This window comes from Orbicella franksi, chromosome 7 (genome assembly GCF_964199315.1).
Source record: "Orbicella franksi chromosome 7, jaOrbFran1.1, whole genome shotgun sequence".
NCBI lineage: Eukaryota > Metazoa > Cnidaria > Anthozoa > Scleractinia > Merulinidae > Orbicella > Orbicella franksi.
In genome coordinates this window covers 18,313,825-18,337,765 of record NC_138151.1, presented here as the reverse complement: position 1 = coordinate 18,337,765, position 23,941 = coordinate 18,313,825, and the positions used below count along the sequence as shown (strand labels likewise).

The 23,941-nt window shown below is 42.3% G+C and overlaps 1 protein-coding gene and 2 pseudogenes across 4 annotated transcripts in view; 1 reads left to right on the top strand and 2 right to left on the bottom strand.

Annotated features, from left to right (window-relative positions):
* LOC145491920 (cysteine-rich motor neuron 1 protein-like) overlaps positions 1-22,999 on the bottom strand; it is a 77,888-nt gene extending 54,889 nt beyond the window's left edge. The window contains exons 1-3 of one of the 3 annotated variants that reach the window (XM_081471218.1): positions 22,668-22,999; positions 16,916-17,213; positions 1,540-1,755 (exon numbers count right to left, since the gene is read on the bottom strand). In XM_081471218.1, the coding sequence (XP_081327344.1) occupies positions 1,540-1,755; positions 16,916-17,207 (508 nt within the window). In that variant the 5' untranslated portion in view covers positions 17,208-17,213; positions 22,668-22,999. The remainder of the gene's footprint in view (positions 1-1,539; positions 1,756-16,915; positions 17,214-22,667) is intronic. The other 2 variants (XM_081471221.1, XM_081471219.1) reach the window with 2 other exon arrangements.
* On the top strand, positions 3,370-5,398 carry LOC145491925 (uncharacterized; annotated as a pseudogene).
* On the bottom strand, positions 10,071-15,437 carry LOC145491927 (uncharacterized; annotated as a pseudogene). Its single transcript, XR_014049897.1, has 3 exons — positions 14,711-15,437; positions 12,159-13,481; positions 10,071-11,955 (listed from the first exon to the last, which is right to left on the bottom strand). The product of XR_014049897.1 is annotated as an uncharacterized LOC145491927 (transcript).
* Positions 23,000-23,941: the final 942 nt, after the last annotated feature.

Sequence of the window (23,941 nt, the reverse complement as noted above, 5' to 3'; positions counted from 1 at the left end):
AAGACCATAGCAGTGGTCGGTGGACAGTCCTTATCTAGGGATGATTGAAGACCGAGGGAGAGGAAAAGGTCACCAAGAGCATTGAGGGCTGTGGTGGACTTGTCTGGAGTCTCTGCACCACTGAAATTGTCGATATAATTGGTACAGCTCTATTAGAGAGTGTGGAACAAGTAGGTCACAGCATTGACACATCATGGCTGAAGAACAAAGACCAAAAGGCAGAGCTAAGTCAAAGTACATGTATGGGTAATCTTGGTGATGATAACCTTGCAGGTGAAGGTCACAAGGGTTGATACAGTGTTGATGGTAAGCCCGACTTACTGGTAAGTCCATCTTGAAGAGGTGCAAATCAGTCCCTTAAAGACAGATGATGTGGATGCATGCACCGATACCATAGGGTAACCATAAAGTGAAGGGCTCATTGAGGTAGGTGTCAGAAGGGATACCACTGTTGACAGACTGGAGCCGTGGAGGAAACTAATATCAAGAATGATGCAGGGTTTTCCACAATGGATGTGGGCAATTTGAAGTGGACTGCTGACCATGTCAGTGCAGAACAGGTTTGTTATGAATGGACCGCAGGTGGCATCTAGGAGGCACTCCAGGGCTCAAATTAACTTTTTTTCAATAATTAAGGAGCCAACTGACGGGGAGACTCATCCCAAAATTTTGGTTGCCAGATCTTAATTTTAGGTCACTGTTTTTTTTTCCACTGATTTTTTTCTTCTTCAGTATTTTCTTGATGCACAATGATCAACATAATTCTACATTTAGGTACAAAGAAGCATATACAACAGTAAAATTAATGGAAGAACAGATAAAAACAACATTACCAAACAAAAGAAAATCAATGTGAAAGCAGCTTTCACAGAAGTGCAGGATACACTGTGCTGTTGCAATCATCATGCAACCAAGTGTGTTAGCTACGTGCCGTGATTAGAATGGGCCTAACACTCTGATCACAATGTTTTGTTCACTATACACCAGGTCAATTTTAAAGCATAGGACAAATGTTTCAAAGTGAAAATGTCAAAGGTTGCAGGGTACATGCAAATGTAGAAGAGGAAGGCAAAAGAAACCAAACACAAGACAAACTGCCTGCAATTTACTGTGGCATCACAGTTGAAGTTGAAAAAATTAATATCCAACTGATCCGTTATTTCAATACATTAGACTCTGACATGGGCACCAGGTAAGCAAATTGAAAGGAATTACATGCACTTCACTGCAGCGAACACTTTCCTGCTATTTTTTTATAATGCCAAAAAAAATAGCCATTAAATTAATTAAACTTGCTGCAAGATTATGTACTTGTTATTTAATTTACTTAATTAGCTATCACATATATCATCCTTACTAACAATGGTACATCAGCTTACTGATATATTATCAATGCAAGACTATAAATCTATAAATAAATCTCTTACCAACAAGAATTAATTGTAAGTGAAAAAAATCTTTTGTAAATAAATAGAAAAACAGTAGCAAATAATGATTTCATAATTTGTGAAAACAGAATCACAGGGACTTTCAGCTTACTTTTACAAGGTCCTGCCATGACTCCTATGGTTTTAGCAGAAGCACACTCCTCTTTGTGCAGTTCACACTCATTGTTGAATTGCTTTCCATTAGAGTATCCACATACTGGCTTATGCTTGTAACCACTACAAGCTTGAGGGCAGGTGCAGAAAGGAAAACCATCATTCCCTTTAGTACAAACCTTGCGAAAGCCACACTTTTTTCCCTTGCAAACAGCTGAAAAGTAAATGAATCAACCTGATGTATTGAAATCAAAACTATGACACACATATGCACCCTGCTTTGTTTAGCTCATGTATGCTCCAATTATTGCCCTTAAATTAAAGTACAGTCAAACCTCTCTACAGAAAAATTCGAAAGTGGCCATTATAGAGAGGCGGCCATTATGGGGAGGTAGGGGTGTAAAATGACACCTGTTTTTTTCCTGGGGTACAACATTTTTATAATAATAATTTCTTATTGTAGCATAAAAATACCTAACACAATCAAAATATATCAGTAAAATAGAAAACAAACAGAAGCAGAGACCAACTATGCGTGGTACGGATCAAGTTTTGGTAATGGTTTACAATATAAAATGGGGTTTTGTATACACCACTCATCAGTCGTTGATTAACTGGCTGTTGTGGAGAGGTTATTTTTGCAGTTGGGATGCACTTTAGTGGATGTTGCTGCTGTGGATAGGTGGCCGTTGTAGCTATAGAGAGGTTAAAATAAGAGTAAATGTTTGGACCATCTGCCGGGATGAAAAAAAGTGGCCACTGTAGAGAGGTGGCAGTTGTAGGGTGGTGGCGGTTAGCAGAGGCTTGACTGTATTACACCTGTAACCTCTAATTAACAACACCTGAGCTATGCTGTAACATGCATGCAAGTCTCATGTGCAAGTGGATCTTGCAAGAGACTCCTTCTATCAAGCAAGGAATTTTTTACTTATGCACAGTATGGCACATGAGTTGTAAAATGGGCTCCATTTCTAAGTTTGGTGTCATATTTGTACATGCAAATTTGTGCAAGCAAAAAATTACCATACTCCTTGGAGCTCTGTCCACCATATTGGATTCTTCAAGGTGTCAATTTTTTGCAAATGTTGAGCTTTTCCCAATTTGATACGGTGTGAAAGTACCTATCAGTACTTTAGTTCGTTGTTAAGATTCTGAACTGGCCTGTGAGCAGGCATGAACATCGAGAAAGTGTTTCTGGAGAGGTAAGCCATTGCTTATGTCGATCGCCATGTGACATGACATGACAAGTCTCAAATGTATTAGGGTTTTGGAGATTCAGGGACATATTATGAAGAATCATTTACTTAGAACGTCTTCTGTATACTTTATCCTTTAGTCAAATAATGCTTCCTGTTTGTGTAAATGGACGTGTTTGACAAAATGGGCAGGTATTTGGCCAGGTTCAATATATCAATATTCTAGCATGGCTCCGGGGCTTTCACGACAAAATTACAAATTTTTCAAGTTTCTTTTGTCCCTCAATTCCCAAAAGAGACACGGTTACAAAGAAAACAATTTAAAAGAGAAGTAAATGCTATAACGTGATGTTTTGGCAGAACTTATCTTGTTGCCATTTACAAATGCAGATTAAAGACGTTCAGTTCAGATATATACTTAAGCTTAGGTGTTAAGAAGGAATCTATCAAAAGTTTGAGTAACAAGTGGACAAAAACACTTTACCAAGATCATTTACATTGTATTGGAAACTTCTGTGTGACTGTGTTAAATATCTTCTCAAAAGAAATCATTTCTAACAACACTGAATGTACAAAACAAATTTTGAAGTTAATATGTGAAACACTTGAAAGTACAGGTCAAATGAAACTGATGATAAAATTTTACCTGTGTTTTACCAGACAATTTCTCTGAACTTTGAAATTTACTTTCTCGAGTTCCCATGAGAAAGTGTTTCTACTGTTATTTCAGACAACTGTTTGTATCTTTAGCTTTTAGAAAATGCAAAACGGACTGTAATACACTTAACGTTATTCTGCTACAAGGTTACTAAATGGAGTAGTATAAGAAGGTCCCAAGTGTCCTAGCCAAGCCCCTTTTTCAAAATGGCTGCCAATAAAAGTTCGAGAAATTGTGACGTCATCAAAATTTCACCACTTTGGGCCTGGGGGCTCAAAGTGGTGAAGATGACGCCATCCTCAAAATCACGTCAGCAGGGTGGAATTCGTCAGCGATTTGTCAGCGATTTGTCAGTGGTGAGGTAAGTGAAGTGTGATTGAGGGGGTGTTCAGTGCACTTAGCTCACGCATTCAGTGCGCTTAGCTGTTACCAAAACTTGGTCAAGATGGCAACCCATAGTGTAGGTTGATACTTGGCCAACAGATGCTGTGAGTACACATTATCTGAAATTTACATAGTAATTAAGACAACGAAAAATTGACATTTTTATTCCGTCACTAGTTTATAGTCGAAAACTAGGCGCAAAATTACAACTGAACAGGAGTGTAACAATGTTTATTTATGCATGATTAGCACCAGGCCCTGGGCATGGGTTTGTCACTAAAGCCCCGTATGTTGCTCGCATCTTCGTTGTACGCTCAACAAAGACTTCAATAAATAGTGTTGTGTTTATCTGGAACTTCTGTGCCCTTTATCATTGGAGCTGTTTCTTTGGACAACGTTACATGGTGTCAGAAGTGGAGACGCATCGCCTCTTTCTGCTGTCGTTGACGAACTGGCCGCAAGTCCACGAGAACGTGAGTTATTGGAAGATCTGTTTTAAACCACGTGGCGAATTGATCGATTGAGCCGATTTGCAAGATTTAATTTGACATTTCTGGACTCAACTGCAAGTTGTGAAAGCGTCTACTTGGCTTCTACCGACAGAAAAAATTACTGCGGGTTGTTTTTTTGTTTTCTGAGGAAATTTCTCCGCGAAAGAATCTTCGCCCGATGAAACATGCCACTGAAGCCCAAAGTCGAAAGCGGCGCAACGGCCCAGGCATCTGGAACTCTCGAGCAGCCAAGACTAGTACAAATCCCAATAAATATTCCATTACCGTCAAAATTAGCGCTCAGCAGCAACCTAGCGACTAACTGGAAGAAATTTCACCGAGCCTGGAATAATTATGAGATCGCTGGACGGCTTACAGATCCTGAGCATCCTGATGTAAATAAATCGCTTAGAACCGCCCCTCTACTCACCTGTATCGGGTCCAATGTTCTAGATGTCTACAATGGTTTAGACTTTGAAAGCGAAGAACAGAAAAATGATATCGACGTCATTCTCCAAAAGCTACAGAGCTACTGCACTGGAGAGACCAATGAGATTTACGAGAGATATAAATTCAACAAGAGAGACCAAGAGCTGAACGAATCCGTGGACGTTTACGTCACAGCACTTCGGACTTTGGCAAAAACGTGCAACTTTGGCATTTTGGAGGATAGCCTCATCAGAGATCGGATTGTCATTGGTGTAAAAGACAATCAAGCCCGCAAGAAGCTTCTTCAGGTATCCAAACTCACCTTGAAAGACTGTATTGACATTTTGTAGGTCGTACAAAACTACAAGCCAGCAACTGAAGGAAATTAATCAAGAGGAAGTCCATGCTCTACAACTGTCCCGTGACAAGAAGCCTGATCCCACTATTGAGAGAGAGAATCAATGCAAATTCTGTACCAAAACACATGCTTGGAACAAATTGAAGTGCCCAGCATGGGGCAAGACCTGCTCATCTTGTGGCATGCGAAACCACTTTGCCGTTCCGTGCAAAGCAAAGACCCCTGCGAAGGCCAAACCACCTGTCAAGTTTCCACCTTCTAGGTGCAGCCGCAAGCCTGTATACGCAGTGGAGGACTCAGACTCTGACGAATATGTTGCTAGTGTAGATGTGAAGGAGTGAGTGTGTGCTGTCGAGAATCAGTATCGAAAGGATAAACTATTTGCTACCATGGTACTTAATGACCAACAAGTGCAATTTCAGCTGGATACTGGGGCCACGGTGAACATTCTACCAGAAGAAACATTCAAACAGCCATATGGAGAAGACAGTGTGCCCCTTCTAGACAACACAGAAGTAACCCTCATCATGTACAACAAAACAGAGAAGCCCCTTGGCAAGAAACGAGTCAGAGTTGTGAATCCAAAAAAGGGCAAGAAATACAGCGTGGAGTTTGTAGTGGTGAAGGGCAACTGCAAGCCGCTGCTGGGTCTGCGAGTTAGCGAGCAAATGAATCTCATCTCAGTGATTAACGAAAACATCTTATCAGTTCAGACACAGGCGTCATTACAGAACAAAGCCAGAGACTTACCTACTCTAACAAAAGAGTGCATATTGAAAGAGTTTGCAGACGTATTCAATGGGGATGGCAAGCTAGAGGGTGACCTACACCTTGAGATTGACCCAACAGCACCACCAGTACAACTTCCCACAAGAAAAGTGCCAATCACAATCAAAGAGAAGCTTAGAGAAGAGCAAGACCGCTTGGAAACCCGTAACATTGTCACCCCAGTGAATGTCCCCACCGCCTGGATATCTGCAACTGTCATCACCATGAAGAAGAATGGCAACATCCGACTGTGCGTGGATCCCAAGCCACTCAACCTAGCCCCTAAACGAAATCATTATCCTCTACCAACAATTGAAGATGTGCTCCCCAACCACTCAAATGCAAGATGCTTCACAGTGTTAGATGCACAAAATGGGTTCTGGCATGTAACCCTCGATGAAGAAAGCAGTTATGCAACTACATTTGGTACTCCCTGGGGAAGGTATCAATGGCTAAGAATGCCATTTGGCATCTCACCTGCTCCTGAAGAATTCCAGCACAGACTTGACCAAGCACTGACGACATTCTTGTGTTTGGCTGTGGAGCAACAGATGAACAAGCTACAAGAGATCATGACAAGAACCTCACTGGACTCTTAGAACGGTGCAGGGACAAAGGCATAAAGCTAAACAGCGGGAAGTTACAGCTACGAAAAAAAGAAGTTTCTTATATGGGTCATGTGCTCTCTCCAGACGGGCTCAAGCCAGACGCCGAGAAAGTTAAAGCAGTCAGAGAGATGCTGGTACCGTCTGACAAACAGGGTGTCCCACGTTTCCTGGGAATGATGAATTACTTACAGAAGTTTGCTCCCAAGCTGTCAGAAATTATTACTCCACTTCGTGACCTCATCAAGAGTGACACAGAATTTCTCTGGGACGAACAAGTTCATGGTGTTGCCCTAAACGAAGCAAAGAGGATTATCTCTAGTACACTGGTCCTGAAGTACTTCAACCCAAACACAGAACCGGTCCTACAGTGTGATGCTTCCATGCATGGCCTGGGTGCATGTTTAATGCAGAACGGCCAACCTGTTGCATTTGCATCCAGATCCGTGACTCCCACAGAGGTTCAGTATGCCCAAATTGAGAAGGAACTGCTCGCCATAGTATTCGGCATGGAAAAGTTCAAAACTTACCTTTATGGTAGGAAAGTATTGGTGGAGACAGACCACAAGCCACTAGAAGCAATTTTCAAAAAGAGTCTTCTCAATGCCCCAAAGAGGCTACAGCGTATGCTGCTGAGGCTGCAAAGATACGAATTTGAAGTTACCTACAAAAGAGGAACTTTGCTTCTCATGGCCGACACCCTGAGCTGGGCTTAGTTGCCACACCAGGAATTCACTGGGGGTCAAGAAGACGCGCTCGCAGTCTCAGACACCAGGTCTCCGACAGAAAAAGAAGTAGAAGAGATCAAAATGCTTCACCATCTGCCAGTGAGAGAGGACACACTGCGTAGGATTCAAGAATGCACCCACGCAGATCTCGTTCTCAAGGCCCTCGCCAATGTGATCAAGCAAGGTTCGCCAGAAAGCAAGCCTCATTTACCCCAGAACTCCAAGACTACTTCCCATTCAAAGAAGAGCTCACTTTGCAGAATGGAGTTATCTTTAAAGTGCCTATGAAGTAAAAAATAATTGCTGCTGATTTGAAAGGCTTTTCAAAGTAAAGAAGAATGGCGTTTTCTTTTTTGGAATATCTTTTTTCGTTTTAGAGATATTCACGTTTTTGTACTCTAAGTGATGATATCATAGGTGGTTCCACTAAAACAGTTCAACACTCAATCAAGAATATCTCTAGAAATACTAAAGCAGTGTTCTTTAAACTTGGCACCAGAAATGTACATCACAAAAGAAACAAAATGACACCTGTCGTGCCGTCGCCATGACAACAGTTGCGCTGCTGGTCCTGTTTTAATTAAAACTAACCTTACCAGATTTTATCTTAAACAAGGATCATCCACTCCCAACAATCTAATGGGGAGAGTTAAGACAATGTCGGAATCATGTGTGTTCCAAGTAAGACTCTCTGTCTTTTTTCGAAGGGTTGTAAATTGGCATATTTGGTTTTTCACAGAAAGAGACTGGAGCCAAAAGTGTTGCCATGGCAGCAACACAGAAGGTGTCATTCTGTTTCTTTTGTGATGCACATTTGTGGTGCCAAGTTTGAAGAACACCGCTCCAATATTTCTAGAGATATTCTTGATTCAGTGTTTTACCGTTCAAGTGGAACCACCTATGACGTCATCACTTTCCTCATTTGCATAATGCAAAAACGTAAATATCTCTAGAACAAAAAAAGATATTCCAGAAAGGGAAACACCATTCTTCTTTACTTTGAAAAGCCTTTCAAATAAGCAGCAATTATTTTTTCTTCATAGGCACTTTAAAGGAAACCGTGTCGTCATACCGCTTGAAATGAGGGATGAGCTCAAGAGGAAACTGCACTCGAGTCACCTGGGAATTCAAGCATGTCAGAGACGAGCTCGTGAAGCCTTCTACTGGCCAGGAATGTACACAGAGATTGAAGAATACATATCTAAGTGTCCTGTCTGTAATACATATCAGCACAAACAGCAGAAAGAACCAATGATCCAACATCCAGTACCAGCCAGACCATGGCAGTTCATCACAGCCAACCTGTTCGAGTTCCAAGGCAAAGAATATCTCGTGACCACGGACTATTACTCCAACTTCTTTGAAGTTGACATGCTAAGTTCACAAACTTCCAGAGAAGTGATCGAAAAGCTGAAGTGTCAGATGGCAAGACATGGGATCCCACACACACTTAGGAGTGACAATGGTCCTCAATTTAGCTCTCAGGAATTTATGAAGTTTTCAGAGCTGTACGAATTTGATCATATCACTAGCTCACCTGCTTACTCGCAGTCTAATGGTAAGGCAGAGAACTGCGTGAAAACTGCCAAACTTATCATGCTGAAAGCTCTAGAAGCTAAAACTGATCCCTACTTGGGATTGCTTGATTTCCGCAACCCCCCTACTGAGGGATTGGGCACGTCCCCAGCACAGAGACTCTTTGGTCATCGAACAAAGACCCTCCTACCCACAGCTGGCAGTCTCCTAAACCAGGCTGATGCCGACGCAGGTAAAACAGCTCAGCTCCTGCAAGCTAGAAAAGACAGACAGTCTTTCTACTACAACAATGGCTCCAAAACACTCCAACCACTGGAAAAAGGAGATGCGTAGTTCGCACTCAACCTACCGGCACTAAGAAGGGTCAAAAGTGGACCCAAGCAACAGTAGAGGGGCCAGCAGGTGTGCGCTCGTACCAAGTAACTGCAGAGGATGGAAGGGTATATCAGAGGAATCATCGACATCTTTGCCTGTCAGCAGAGACTCCAAGACCACCCCTTTCCGACGCAGACACAGACAACCCTGAACCTGAACCACTTCAGGCTAGACAGTTTCCACCAGAACCTGATGTGCCTCAAGCAGTGGTCAAGCCATCGCCAGGACCAACTTCCCAAGACGATGTGGTGCGAGCCGCTAGTCCAATGAAATGCAGTTCCAGTGGGAGAGGCCTCTGCAGACCAGCATATCTCAATGATTATGCCAGTTGACATTATAACTTTGCTTGATTCAGACTTTATGAACCCTGTTATCTCATTTCATGTTATGTTACCGCATGTTGTTTTGTTTACTTTATTTTCATTTGTTCTGTTATTGTTATTATTATCTTCTTTTCTTTTTTTTTTTTTTTGTTGTTGTCAAGGGGAGATGTAACAATGTTAATTTATGCATGATTAGCGCCAGGCCCTGGGCACGGGTTTGTCACTAAGGCCCTGTATGTTGCTCGCATCTTTGTTGTACGCTCAATAAAGACTTCAATAAATAGTGTTGTGTTTATCTGGAACTTCTGTGCCCTTTATCATTGGAGCTGTTTCTTTGGACAACGTTACAAGGAGGAAGTTTTGGTTCCCCAACATTTAGTCACAAATGCATGGGATCGTATTGGTCACAATTTCAAGCCCTGCTTAGACAGCTGTTAGACTGTTAATTATTAGCAAAAACTTCTGGGAAGATGTAAAAGTGTAAAATTTCTTTCTTGGAAGTCACTGGGTCAAACGAGGAATTCAAGGGGATTGAAGTACAAAACAAATCTTGAAAGGAGGTGGGGTTAATGATTTCAGAATTTAGATGGCAGTGGGTGAGGAAAGAGCATTTTGGAATTTTCAAGGGAAATTAAAATACATAAAAGCCACCCATGGCCGGGTATGGATATTTTCTGTTAAACTCATCGCAAATAGATGAGCTTGGGAACTGGTGCCTTAAAGGTTAGCGGGGTGCCAAAGCCATAAGCCGCTAGGAGGTATCCATGGCAACCCTGGAAAGCAGGAACCACCCAATGAGCGTCCGCTAACCGGCACCGTCACACTGAAAGAAATTCAGTGGAATCTACTTACCTGGAGAATACTTACCCTGACCAAGAACAAAACGGGAGGGAGGAGAGGGTGCAAGAATCCGCAATGATTCGCGAGCAAAGCAGTGCAACTGATCCGCAACAATCAGCAGAATACACTACAACACTATTATGCAATGAACCATAAACCCCTGCAAAACCCCTGAAGGCCGCCCCACAGGTCACGTACTCCCAAACGCGGAAACCGCTGGCTGCATAAGCTCATATTTAACTTGCCTAAATGATATTAGCTGGATGGGCACACTAGCTAGTTGCATTAGCTCGAGTTTAACCTTGCCTAAATGATATTTAGCCACATTTAAACTCATCGCAAATAGATGAGCTTGGGAACTGGTGCCTTAAAGGTTAGCGGGGTGCCAAAGCCATAAGCCGCTAGGAGGTATCCATGGCAACCCTGGAAAGCAGGAACCACCCAGATGAAACCCTTCTCCTGGTGCTTGGAGAAAGGAGGGACCCAGGGACAGGGTGACATGGTACCTCCGATCCCCCCAAACCTACCCCCAAGCACCACTCAGCTGGTATAAAGGGCAAATGCAAAATAAACACATACCTAGGAAGCTAGCCACGGTGGACTGCAAGTCCAAAAGAAAGACCCAGGAACATCATGCTACAGCAACCAGAGATAAGCTCCAAAGGGCGTTCCAGGTAGCGCAAATGCTTTCCTCAAGCCAATTTTTTAGAGAGGGCAGCTAAGGCATCCGACGGGGTCCTAATGTAGAGCTGATAGGCATTGCTTGACCAGCGGCCCATGGACTGAATCAAATGATCTGGTACTCCATTGCGAGCAGCGACAGTAGCAGCCCCTATACGAAAGCTATGGCTCGAGAAGTTACCAGGAATCCTGGCGGAGACCATGATCTGCCGAAGCCAATCCGTCAACACAGAACGTGAGAGGGGCTGACCACTCTGGAACAAAAACAGGGGGCCTGGAGCATCACCCCTGAGCGCAAGGTAAGTCATAAGAGCATGCACTGCACACAATGGATGCCTACCAACGCCGATGTGAATGAGACAGCCCTTCCGAAACGGATCAGTCTTGGAACCTTTAATCTTAATGCGCATGCATGATGGGGCTGAAGGTGAATCCACCGCAACATCCTGAACACCCAAGTGCAGAGATGACGAGAAGCTAGACAGGTTGGGAACAGTGAACTCGGACGCGCGAAGGAAGCCAAAATATCCCAATGAACAAGCTGCCCAGAACATGCAATGGTCCGGGAGGCAAAGGTCAAGAGACCGCCAAATAACCAACATCAGGTCATCAGTAATGGGAAGTCGTGAAGAAGAAGGAGAGCCTTGACAGCGCTTGATTCCACGTACAACCCGTTGAAGACGAAGGCAATTCATAAGTGGGTCAGGGAACCCTTGTTCAATATGAAGGGCTCTAACCCCAGACAGATACACCTTGATAGATGAGTGCTGAATAGTTCTCGCAAGAAACGTGACAAAGAGGCAAAGTGTCCATTCGTCTGCTGGGCACGGGGACCCAGAAGGATGTAACTTGCCAAGCTGACGGCAAAAGGCAATGAACTTTGATTGTGCTGAAGTATATGAACGGCGTGTCGAGGGGGCGAGCCCTTGAGACAGAAAGGAAAAGCACTGTTGCTCTAGGGCAGAGAAGTCAAGTCCGCCAGAAGCTCCGGCGGGATCCATGTAGGGTGAAGCTGTGCATCCGGGACCAACTGCCTGAAGTCCTGCCAACGAAAGCGAGACAAAGCATCAGCTATCTGATTGTTAACCCCAGGTACATGTTGGGCAGAAAAGGAAAAACTATGATGAGCGGCTGCCAGAAGCAGGCTGCGCAGTAATCGCATCAAACACGGTACTTTAGAAGTCCTGGAATTCAAAACATGGACGACAGCATCGTTGTCTGAACGGAAAAGGACATGCTTCTTGCACCACATGTGTCCCCAAACATGAGCAGCGATGACAACTGGAAAGAGCTCCTTATAAGCGATGGACTGCTGTTGTTGAGAACGAGCCCAGGAACCAGCAAACCAAAGGCCCTTGAAGTATGCTCCATAACCAATTGATCCAGCTGCATCAGAAGCCACCTCGACGTCTGCCTCTGGCAATAAACCTGGGAACAGCCAAAAGCTAACACCGTGCCAATCTGACAAGAATTGGTGCCACCACAGGAGGTCCAAGTGAAATTCCCTGTTAAGGCGAACCGGGTGATCCCTTTTGCGAAAGCAGCATAACAGGTCGATCATGCGACGCAAGAAGGTTCTCCCAGGCCAGACCACTTTTGCCGCATGATGCAGATGGCCAATGAGAGATTCTAACTCCTGCCTATTGCACCATTTTCGAGAAAGCCAAGAAGTAATGAGATCTCGCAAAGCGGACAATTTCTCGGCGGGGAGACGAGCGATTTGATTAACGGAATCCAGCTCAATACCTAGGACCACGAGCACAGTTGAGGGGCCCACACACTTGCCGGGGTGAAGTGGCAAGCCCAAACGTCTGCATACTGACACTGCAATACTCAAGTTGTGCGCACACTGAGATGACTCAGGAGGGCCAGCAGTGATGAAGTCGTCAAGGTAGTGCAGCAGGTCTGGAATCTGGTAAGAATGCACGAGGATCCACTCAACCATGTCTGCTATCGCATTGAAGATGAAAGGAGCTGATCGAAGGCCAAAGGGGAGAGCCAGATCCACATAGTATTGATTACGCCACTTCATCCCCAGCAAATAACGGTCAGATGGATGAACAGGAACATTGCGGTAAGCAGCCTCGACATCAAACTTAGCCATGAGGGCCCCCTTTCCCAGTCGAGACACTAGGCGAATAATTTGATCCACAGTTATGTAGTGGAGGGTAAACTCATCTGGGTTGATCCCATCATTGACACTAGCCCCCCCTGGGGAAGACAAGTCCACAATGAGGCGCCACTTTCCTGGTTGGCCCTTCTTTGGAATAACACCAAAGCTACTGACTTGGAGGTTGGGGAAGGGGGGGGAATCAAACGGGCCAGCCACCCTTCCCAACGACACCTCATTGGCTAAATAGTCGTCAATGACAGACTGATGCTGGTGCGCAGATGGTTTGTTTTTCTTAGCCGCCTTAAGCTTTTGGGCCGGGCAGAAGCCCAATTTGAACCCGTGACGGATTCCATCCAATACAAAATGAACCTGCTGTTGATGGGGATGGAGCCGCAACTCCCAGGCAAACTGCTCCGCCTGCAGAGGAGTGACTGCTGAAACTGGGGGGAGAGGAACTAGGGAAGGAACACAAATAGAACAGGAGTCAATACCTGGCCCCATAATATCTAACCCCAACCCAAACCCCCTAATTGATGCACAACCTGGTAAACAACAAATGCCACGAAAATAAAACTGAAGCGACTAGATTTAATTCAAGCACAAAAGGTCAAAAAAAAAAAAAAAATACAAGTGGTAAATATGCCCTCCTAAAACGAACGAACAACAACATAGAGTGGTGGGAAATAACAAACATAACGCGGCAAATGACAAACAACCAATCTGATAGTGTCTATTCGCACCTAAACCTGCAGCTAGAAGTCCTCCACCCTAACAGCAAAGTCAAAACAGTATGGGAGGGCCTAATGACAACTATTAAAGTCTGCTACTTCAATCGCTTAGCGCCTGGACTTGCTGCTCGAGCGAGAAGGAGAAGAGTCAGCTTGCCGTTTGGGAGAAGCTCGGGACTGGCTTGGTGGCTCGCCAGGGCAAGCTCCAACGCGGTGCGGACCAAAGCAGCTGGAGCATTTGTGTGCAAAACGGCATGATGACGAAGGAGCAACACAACGGCCTCGGTTCCACGATTTGCAAATAATGTGGGAAGACGTAGCTCCATGTGGCTCCGTGGATTCATCTGACAATTCACGGCCAGGACGGACAGAGGCCCCAGCCGCGTGGAAATTAAACAACTGGACATTTATGGCCGACCAGTCCGTCAAGTTCGTTGCGGCAGCGTGTTCGCGGAAGGCCCGATCATACGCCAACCAAACCCGACCGGCGAACTGGCGATATGTGCGGAGAATCAAAAGCTGGTATTGCAGCAAATCCCTCCACCGCTGAGGGAAGTGGGACGACAAAATGAGGCTGTACACTGAGAAAGCCTCCAGCCAACTCGATATATCCTCAATGCGCCGTTTAGGTTTTTTAGGTGTCGAAGTTAGCACCAACCGACCGTCGAGCAGCAACTGAGGCTCGGACTCAGTTGAAACTATGTTAACCGAAAGCAGCTCGTTCAGCTCTACAAACTTCCCAGCCACAATCTGGCTTACGAGCTTCGCTGGAATGGGCGAAAACCCAGGGCCAACCACGAAAGCCTGATGCAGTATAGGCGACTGGGCCGGCGAAGAAACACCGCCGAGAGCGAGCGACGCGGTCCCAATAGCGGAATTGGACGAAGAAGTTGCGAGTGCGGGTATTGGCGAGGCAAACGTAGAAACAAAAGAAGGCACAACAAAATTGGGCCTACCTTGCGCCGTAGCGCTCGCAGCGACCGCCGAAACTGGCGGAAAGCCAACGCCAGAGGCTGCCAGGGCTGAGACTTGAGCATCTAGCTGGCCAGAAGATAGAGACGATGGAGGAACGCCCCCAGGCATGGCCGCCTCCGGCACACTCGTGGATGAAGAAACTGGAGGCGTCAATGGCAAATTTGAAGCTTGCTCGGCCGCGAGGGCTTGCTTGACCGCATTGATAACCGATGCCAAGAAAGCGGGAGAAGGCTGATCAGCAGGCTGAGCTTGAGACGTCGAAGGAACGACCGGCGTCTGTGAAGTTGATGGAGGGAGATTTGCATCATTGGGACGTGGTCGAGTCGTCTCAGCAACAGAAACAATGGCATCGAAGGCCGCCGCTTGACTGTTACGGGTTGACCTGGCCGTCATTATTGTATAAACAATGATAGACAACAGCTCTTGAAAGAGAACAAAGGCAACGAAGAGGCAAGAATCCGCAATGATTCGCGAGCAAAGCAGTGCAACTGATCCGCAACAATCAGCAGAATACACTACAACACTATTATGCAATGAACCATAAACCCCTGCAAAACCCCTGAAGGCCGCCCCACAGGTCACGTACTCCCAAACGCGGAAACCGCTGGCTGCATAAGCTCATATTTAACTTGCCTAAATGATATTAGCTGGATGGGCACACTAGCTAGTTGCATTAGCTCGAGTTTAACCTTGCCTAAATGATATTTAGCCACATGAATCACCTAATTCTACCCAATGTTTTGATCATCATCATCATCATCATCAAGTCCTCTTGGCTCCATGAGGGGCTGTACGGATGCTCTATTGCTTATCCAGAATAAGATCTGCAAGTTTCTTGATGATCCCAAATGTAAGGCAGTGCGGTTGTTCGCGATGGATTTTAGTAAGGCCTTTGACTCTGTGAGCCATAAACTCCTTGCTGAGAAACTTAAGAGTCTACTGCTTAACCCGTATATTATAAACTGGTGGTTAGGATTTTTGCGAGATAGAAAACAAAGAGTTATTTTCGGCAGTTCCGTTTGTAATTGGAAATCAGTAAACAAAGGCACAACCCAGGGTAGTGTTTCAGGACCTTATTTGTTCAATATATTTCTTAACGATCTGGAGGTTAAATTAGGGAACGAGGCACTTGGTTTTAAATATGCTGATGACTGTACGATTATTGCTCCGGTATATGATGATATAGATCACGCTGCAGACTTAATAAATCAGTTTGTATGGTGGGCGGGCCAAAATAGAATGAATTCGAATTCTACAAAATGTAAAGAGCTTATTATGTATAAAAAACGACACACTGCTGAAGTATACAATAGTATTTTAGGCATACTACAGACTAGTACAGTAACCATTCTAGGTCTCACATTTCAGCCGAACTGCAAATTCAGCACTCATCTTAAAGAAAAGTTATGTAAAGCAAATAAATGCTTGTATGTCATCAGATGCCTCCGAAAACAAGGATGTAGCCAAGCAGATGTAGACCATTTATTCTCTTCCATAGTTTTACCTAATATTACTTACGCTTTATCTATGTATGGTGCCTCGAATCAGAGCTAACTATAGCCCAGCAGTTTTTAGATCGATGCTTTAAACGCAGTTATATATCCAAGAAATTAGAGATAGGTGAATTACTTAAAGTGCAAGATTATAGAATTTGTAGGAAGGTTTGTAATATCCCAAACCACCCACTTAGAGCTAATTTCCCTGAGACTAAGATTACAAGACACAACTTAAGGAATAAGTCTTCTGCAATGCCCGCCATTCACTCGGACCGTTTCAAGAATACATTCTTTAATAGGATAGTTTTTAAATACAATGTAACTTTGTAAATAGTGTACTTTTTGTATTTGATTTTTGTATTTGTTTCCATGTAAATATCTATCTTATTTAGAGACATATTGTAGCCCATTAACATTATTATTTTTAATGTAACATAAGATATGTAATTTTATCTTTTGAACAATAAAGACACTTTATTTATTATTTATTTATTTATAGGACATCAATCTTTTGGTGTCTTCTTAATCTCGATGTCTTCACCGTGTCCTTTCCAATTTTGTGAGGCTTTGTCTCGATTATAGTTAAAATAACATTCTATGGATAGGTCCATCTAAATATCGGGACTGCTGTATTCATCAGTTGTATCATTTGCCATATTATTTAAATTTGTAAGGAAACAAAAAAATTACCAGGTTCACATGTGCCTTCTGCTGCCTTTAGATGTCCATCCCTTACCACACATTTCAGACCAGAGTCACAGCGTCCTAGCGTCTGCCACTGACCACCACATCTCTCTCCTTCCACCTTGGCACAAACATTACAGCAGCCACAAATGGACTTTACCAGGCCACCCTTACAGTTTACAGGAGTACTACACCGCACCCACGAGCATGGAATACATGACAGAGAGATGACTGGAGAACACATCATCAGAAAGCTCCCAATAAAGAGCAGTCTGACTACCATTGTGGAGGCTTCCATTGACCTCTAAATGAATGAAGAGTAAAACATCTCATTAATCAGCAATCTTACCTTGTCATCCTATAAAAAGCCCCTGATTATTCAGATTACTTAGAACCCCTAATTTACAGACGGGGGTACTCCCTTATCGGCCAATGCAGTGATGTACTGCTGGCCAAAATGGTTTTTTTGGCTCTCTGTCCTGAACAGGGTACACAATTTTACTTGTAAACGTACCTCTGTCCTCAACTAGGTTGGAACCTGTCCTAAACAGGGTATGGTTACATGATCAGTCCGAGATCAGAGATGTCAACCGGTCTTCACAACGTCATCAGTCAAGATCAGATCATTATCAAGTATGCACTTGTTGTCAGTATCCTCTAATTCACATTATTTTTCCACTTAATCACCATCATAACAAGCACGTACAGACAGAGTACTGGTCTACCCGCCACTCTACTTTCCTTGTGTTGGATATATCATGATGACAGAAAGATATCACTGTGTTGCACAGCTAAGAGTGCATGACCCACTGTACACGATATTGTTTAGGGATACTTTTCCTGTAAAGTTAATGTTTGATGATTCAAATAAAATTAACCTTAAACATAACTTTGACTGTTATTTATACATACTAAACAATAACAATAACAAAGTGCTTCAAATTAAGAGTACTTGTTAGTGGTGGTGATTAGCTGGTTTGTCATTTCATAGCTATCTTTCGCTTTGAATTGCTATCATCTTGCGAAGGACCTTTGCATTTCTGGTTTCAACCTTTACATATGTTACATCATGCCTGAGACTTCGTGACTTCTTCTCTTGTCCTAACCAGGGTCTTAAATTAGAGGGTTAAGGTGACCTTAGCGTACTTTTCACGGTGAAGATTTCAAACCCTTGGTAGCACCCCTATACCCAAACATGGTTCAAGTATTCCCCCCCCCCCCTCTCGCAGACCAATTTATTACCTGTTTGGGCAAGCCCCAGTCACTATTTGACTCTGTTGTGAATTACTCATACCAGTTGAATAAAAAAGTCATTACCACAATCAAACAGCATTTCTACAGCAGAGTCCACAAGGTGCCCAGTTAAATAATAATTTAAAAAGGCAATTTAAGGACGGTGCCTACTAAATACAAAGGTTTTTGCGCCAGGTTAGGACCACGCAGAAAAAGTAGATCTTTGCAAGGGCTACGGGAATCCCTGAAGAAAAATAGGGGTAACCATGCATTTTTTCAAGATAATTAGCCTTAAATCTCAACAAAAATGCTGACATCAGCATTTTTCTGAAAAAAGGACAGGATATTTTTTGACAGATTTCCTTAGAATTCGCCTTTACAGACAGAAAAGCAACACAATTATAAAGATCTTCCAACTACATGGTAAATGGTAACATAAAAACCATTTTTGGTATGTTTTTAATAACAAAATTGTTGCAACGGCGCTTTTAGGGTCTCTGACAGCCTTCCTCTGGTTCAGCTAAAATACAGTCTAAATACCTTTTGCTCACAACCAGAAACTAATCACGTGTTGAATAGGCTTGCCACTTCCATTTCAAAACATACAATGTAGGGGTAGCCACGTGTTTTTTAAAGTTATTGATCTTTTTTGAAAGCTTTTACGGTGCCTGTTACATATTTTCCTGTCACCTCCCCAGTAAGTAAAACCTTTGCGTATCTTGAACTTGTTTTGTGCGTGCACTAGGCCATCTGCAGGTACATGTTTACAGTTGGATTTCAGTATAATTTTCAACAGATAACAGCTAGTTTTTCAGCTGGAAGACGTTAACAGTTAGTAGTTAGCGATATGCTGCTATTCTGGTGTTCCTGGTTTAAGTGCAGGTTTATTAAACTTGATTTGGTCACAGTGGGAAAATTTTGCTTTCATTTTAGTCGTGTACTTGGTAGTGTAGTTGATTGCGTCAATGTCAACCCCAGCGCGTGCATTGCGCTTAAAACTGCCTTGCGTGATGCGCAGAACGTGTGCGCACTAACAAAAGTAGGCACCGTCCTTAAACAAACAAAGATAATCAGCCATAAAAGAATAAACAAAAAAAGGTAAGTTAAAAATAGGCCTTTAGAAAATAATAGAAACAATTATGGATATAATTAAAGGTTGGCTAAAAAAGGTTATTCAATGTTTTAACTGGTCAATTTGTCATTAGAATTAGACCTCAGATTGATGATACAATAAGGGAATTGTTGATGGTATTCCAGTCTCAACTCTGCCATGCATGGCAAGGCTCTTTCTCCATACATTTCAGTCTAACTAACATTGGGAGTTACTAAAAGCTTCTGAGGATATGTAACATATGTAACTAAGAAAATCCCTGACATCGACAGGCATAGCACCACTGAGAGCTTTGTAGACCAATGAAAGAATTCCATAAACTATAATCATCAGTGTCTCCTGTATGATACTGCCTCATCCCCAGTCACCCACATGATAATAAAAAATATAACAATTAACTGGTGAGGAAAACTGCCCAATTGCCCCTTCTGCTGAGAAAGAAATCAGAAAAGCCTGTGGAGGAGGCAGAGTATGAGATGTCAAATGTCTCATGAACCAAAGAATAAAATGCATTTCAATTACTTGTTTGGAAAAGTCCTAGGGTGTCTGGTATCATATGTCTGACAAGCCAAAGAAACCTGATCAGTAATTCCTACTGAATGGTACGCCAAATGTCTCGTGAGTATTAACTTCTTCCCCTTATTATGCACACAGCCGTGTGTGTATACCTAACACTGTGTGTAAATAGCAATGTGTATACATCAACAGATTTGACACAAATACATTTATTGCTCTGATTATTTATAAACTTTCAGGTCTTCTTAATCATTTGTAGTTTAGAACATTTAACATATAGTCCCACATTTTGTAAAATTCATTGACAATTCAAAAAAAGGAATGAATCCATTGAGCCTTTGGCTTGAACACAAATGTAAATTCCCAGACAGATCACCCAGTCATATTGTACCTATCACTCACATTTTTAATCATCTGCTATGTCTAGTCTGCCTTACCCAAACAAATTCTGACTTCCATTGTGCAACTATTTACTGGTAACTTTCATTATAACGACTGATATTACTGAACCCAAAACTTATGTCAGGTTAAAATACTCTAACAGCTAAATAAGATCTTTTACAAAACAATTGACTGGCCTGTCTTGCTTGAATAGACTTCGCAGAAAAAAACAGGAATTAGAATGTTCCATTTGCAGCTCTATAGTATCAGATCTGAAAACACTCTATTCTAATGCTTTAGTCCTGTAGTGATATAGCAGGCATTGCAGAGAAAATTAACCTAAAACAAAAACTGCAGGGCTTGTTCCACGTCTAGCCGTCAATAAAGACTCTATGCATGGGGCTATGTACATAATGATCAATGGAGACTGTTGAGTTTAGCACCAGAACTCAGACTAATAGGATAACGTAATATCACACGCTTTTGTGAGAAACACTATTATTTAGGATTTAACATTTTTAAGCATGCTGTAGTTATAAGATTAATCTATTTTATTGTCTTATTAGTACAGGATTAATCTTTCAGTTTCTGATCAGACTTCAAAAATATCAGCTTTGCCTAATCAAAAGGGGAAATAGCAAATTGGTACAATTAATTGTCCATAAAAATGAGCCTACGGGATACAATAATTTTTCTGTAGTGTAGGGCTAAATTGTTCAAAATTACAAAGAATGTAAGCACCCATTAGACAAGTGCTAGGGTTACCCAAGTGAGAGGTTACCTTACCACTCCTGGGTTTTTTTTTCATAGATGTGTTTACAAGGCAGGTAGGGTTACCCTGGTGCTATGGTAACCCTAGCTGAGTACTAGGGTTACCCAAGCGCCAGGATAACCCTACCTGCCTTGTAAAAAGTTCTCTTAGGGACAACTCGTCTACGTAGGGAACAACTTTGTTTGGGCTCTAAGAATCTAGTTTCACTTGAGAAATTGTTGTTTTATTACACCACCGACCTAGGTTGGTCTTGAGACAAAACACAAACTGACTTGTGACACCATTTGCTCAACACAAGAGTCTCAGAGCATGTATCACTGGATTATGATGCACGCTTGAGTTGACTGAACTTGATAGCACAACTTTACTAGTTAAGTTATAGAGTGGTTTTCAACTGACCGTCGTAAAAACAAAACCATATTAATCACTCCATCTTGTCAATCACAAATTATGCAGACAATCCAGTGAATCAATTAACACTTGGAGCAAATGCATGTAGCTGGCACAGAGCACAGTCCAAAGTCAGGAAAATGTGTGTAAGCAACTCATAATTGGCAAATGTGAGTCACAAACTGACACTAGTTTTGCAAGCCAATCAATTTGTAGTCCAAGACCAAAGCAAATGCAAATTAGAGAGACTTTCAGTTGAGTGTCGAAAATAATCAGGCAATTACTTTCAACATTTGGTTTTGGTTTTACTACGGTTTGAGATTGGCTGAGTAGTCTAATTGATAAGAAATTAGTTAGGTTCTGATTTTATGACACTCAGTTGAAAACCGCTCCAACAAATTCAAGTGACAAGAAGTGAAAAACAATCTCAATTCTTTTTGAAAATGGCTATTGAATGATCATTACAAGTATTTGTCATAGAAACTATAAATAACATATTAAGTCTTGAAACTGAACTCTTGGTTCCCACTGTTAATCGATCTGTAAGTTCAGACAGCTTGTCGATTATTTATATCTGGATGGTCACAGAGTTGATTGCTTTTTGGCTGACTGCCACCTCTGTGCAAGAAACTTGACTCCAGTTGTATTTACCTTCTAGAAACTTATTCTTTTAGCCCCAGTAAATAGATGGGGCAATAAAAACTTACAAATTTAAAAGTAAACTCATAAAATTAGGTCCCTCGGATCAAAATGTAAATAACAAGTTTATGGAGGAAAACATGCGTGTAAAGTTTATTAAGACCTAATCAATTAAGACTTTTGGCGTATTGGTGTTTGCAGCGCGAACAATAATTTGATAGCATGCTGAGGCCTTGCATGTGTAAAGAAATGCAAATGATAAAAATACATGAGACTACTTATCGACAACCCTGAATTGATAAAACTCTTTTCCTCTTTAGATATACAATAGATCCCAAGCGATATCAAACATTGTAGACAAGGAAATTGCCGTAGAAACGGAAATCCGATTAATAGCCCCACTTCTTTGTTCGCAACATATGACGTGCTGTACTATTCCGTTCAGTGAAGTAAGCTTACGTCCGTTGTTAGCGTCAGCGATCAATTGCGAGAAACTTAATGGAAGCGGCATAAAAAGACAACTCTGTGAAACTTCGTTTCACAAAATTAGCTTATAATAAGCTTGTTTAAGCTTATCTTATACAGAAAAGTACAGTGCATGTATGAAGCGTGCATCGATCTTCTATTCAGCAACGGCGACTAAAAGCTTATACATCATTGTTGACCTTGTTAAACTCACAAAGTTCCCCTCAACGCATTGTCAGAGAGTACCCTACCTTACTAAAGCAATAATGTTCACCCCAAATCGACTGTTTAACGAGGTTCTTGTTCGTACTGAAGACAATTCTTCCCTGCGATAAGTAAAACGTGCGAAACTGATATGTGTGAAACCCTTGACGTAGTTAGTGATCCGGGATGTGTCAATCAGCCCCATGTCTGATAAGGTCATCTCAAAAACACTGAGCCCTGTAAAATCCAATCATGTCTTGTCACTGTTTCCGACATTCTTGTCTACAGACCATAAAACGTTTTTGTAATGGCCTCGCGAGGATAATTATAACACGCAGTTCTGCGAGAACGGGGCGTTTCTCGATTTTTCTTTTCCGAACATTTTTTCCGAACTTTTTGGCTTACCGAAGATTTCCGAAGAAGAACCGATAACTAAAATCAACCAATCAGATTGCTCCATTGCCGGTATAGAATGATCTCGGACGATCACTCTTGAAGATGTTTTGGTTGTTACGTCAATACGTCTATGAAAGAACTTGTTTTAACTATAACAGATTCTTCTTTTTGTTCTAGGTCTGATCCATACGATATATTTTCTCCCAGTTCAACCCTCGCACTTGGTCAATTAAGGTGATTCCTCAGAAATAAAAGTTGTCAAACAATTTTATTGAAACTTTTTCCTGAATGTTCCCTGCCAAGTACTGTTTCGAAAACTACATGTACAATAAAAAGGATAGGTCACCATGCTCGTTAAAGAGATATGATGGGTCAGTCTTACCCCATTTATGCCTAACCACGAATGTTATTTCATCAGTTCACGTTACATTTTGTGGTGGCTGGAAGCAAAGGTTATTAAAGCAATACTTGGAAAAAAAACTGACAGGTAGAAAGTTTCGGACACACGGACAATGTAATATATAATTTATGGAAAAATCAGTCAATTCTAAACGGCATCGACTCAAAACGTTCCTCGAATCGTTGTTTTCAAGGTCATCATTAGCATCCTCGAGTAACAGCTTTGTGCACTATTTTAGCTGTATTTTTTTCCTTACGAACAATTTTTTTCTCAATTTTTTTTACTTAAAGATATCAATTTGTACGCCAACATTAGGCGACAAAAAATATAGGTCAACATGCTTTCAGAGAGAACGAGCATTTATTTCGCTTTCGAGCTTAGCTTGAGGGAAATTTGTTACGTTGTGTACGTGCACGCGCTCATGTGCCCGCGCTAATCACGCGAAAATCGTGCACAGTACGGATGCGCAATGCAATACAGAGGAATCACCTTAACAATTATTCCACGAGCGCGCGTTGGATATGA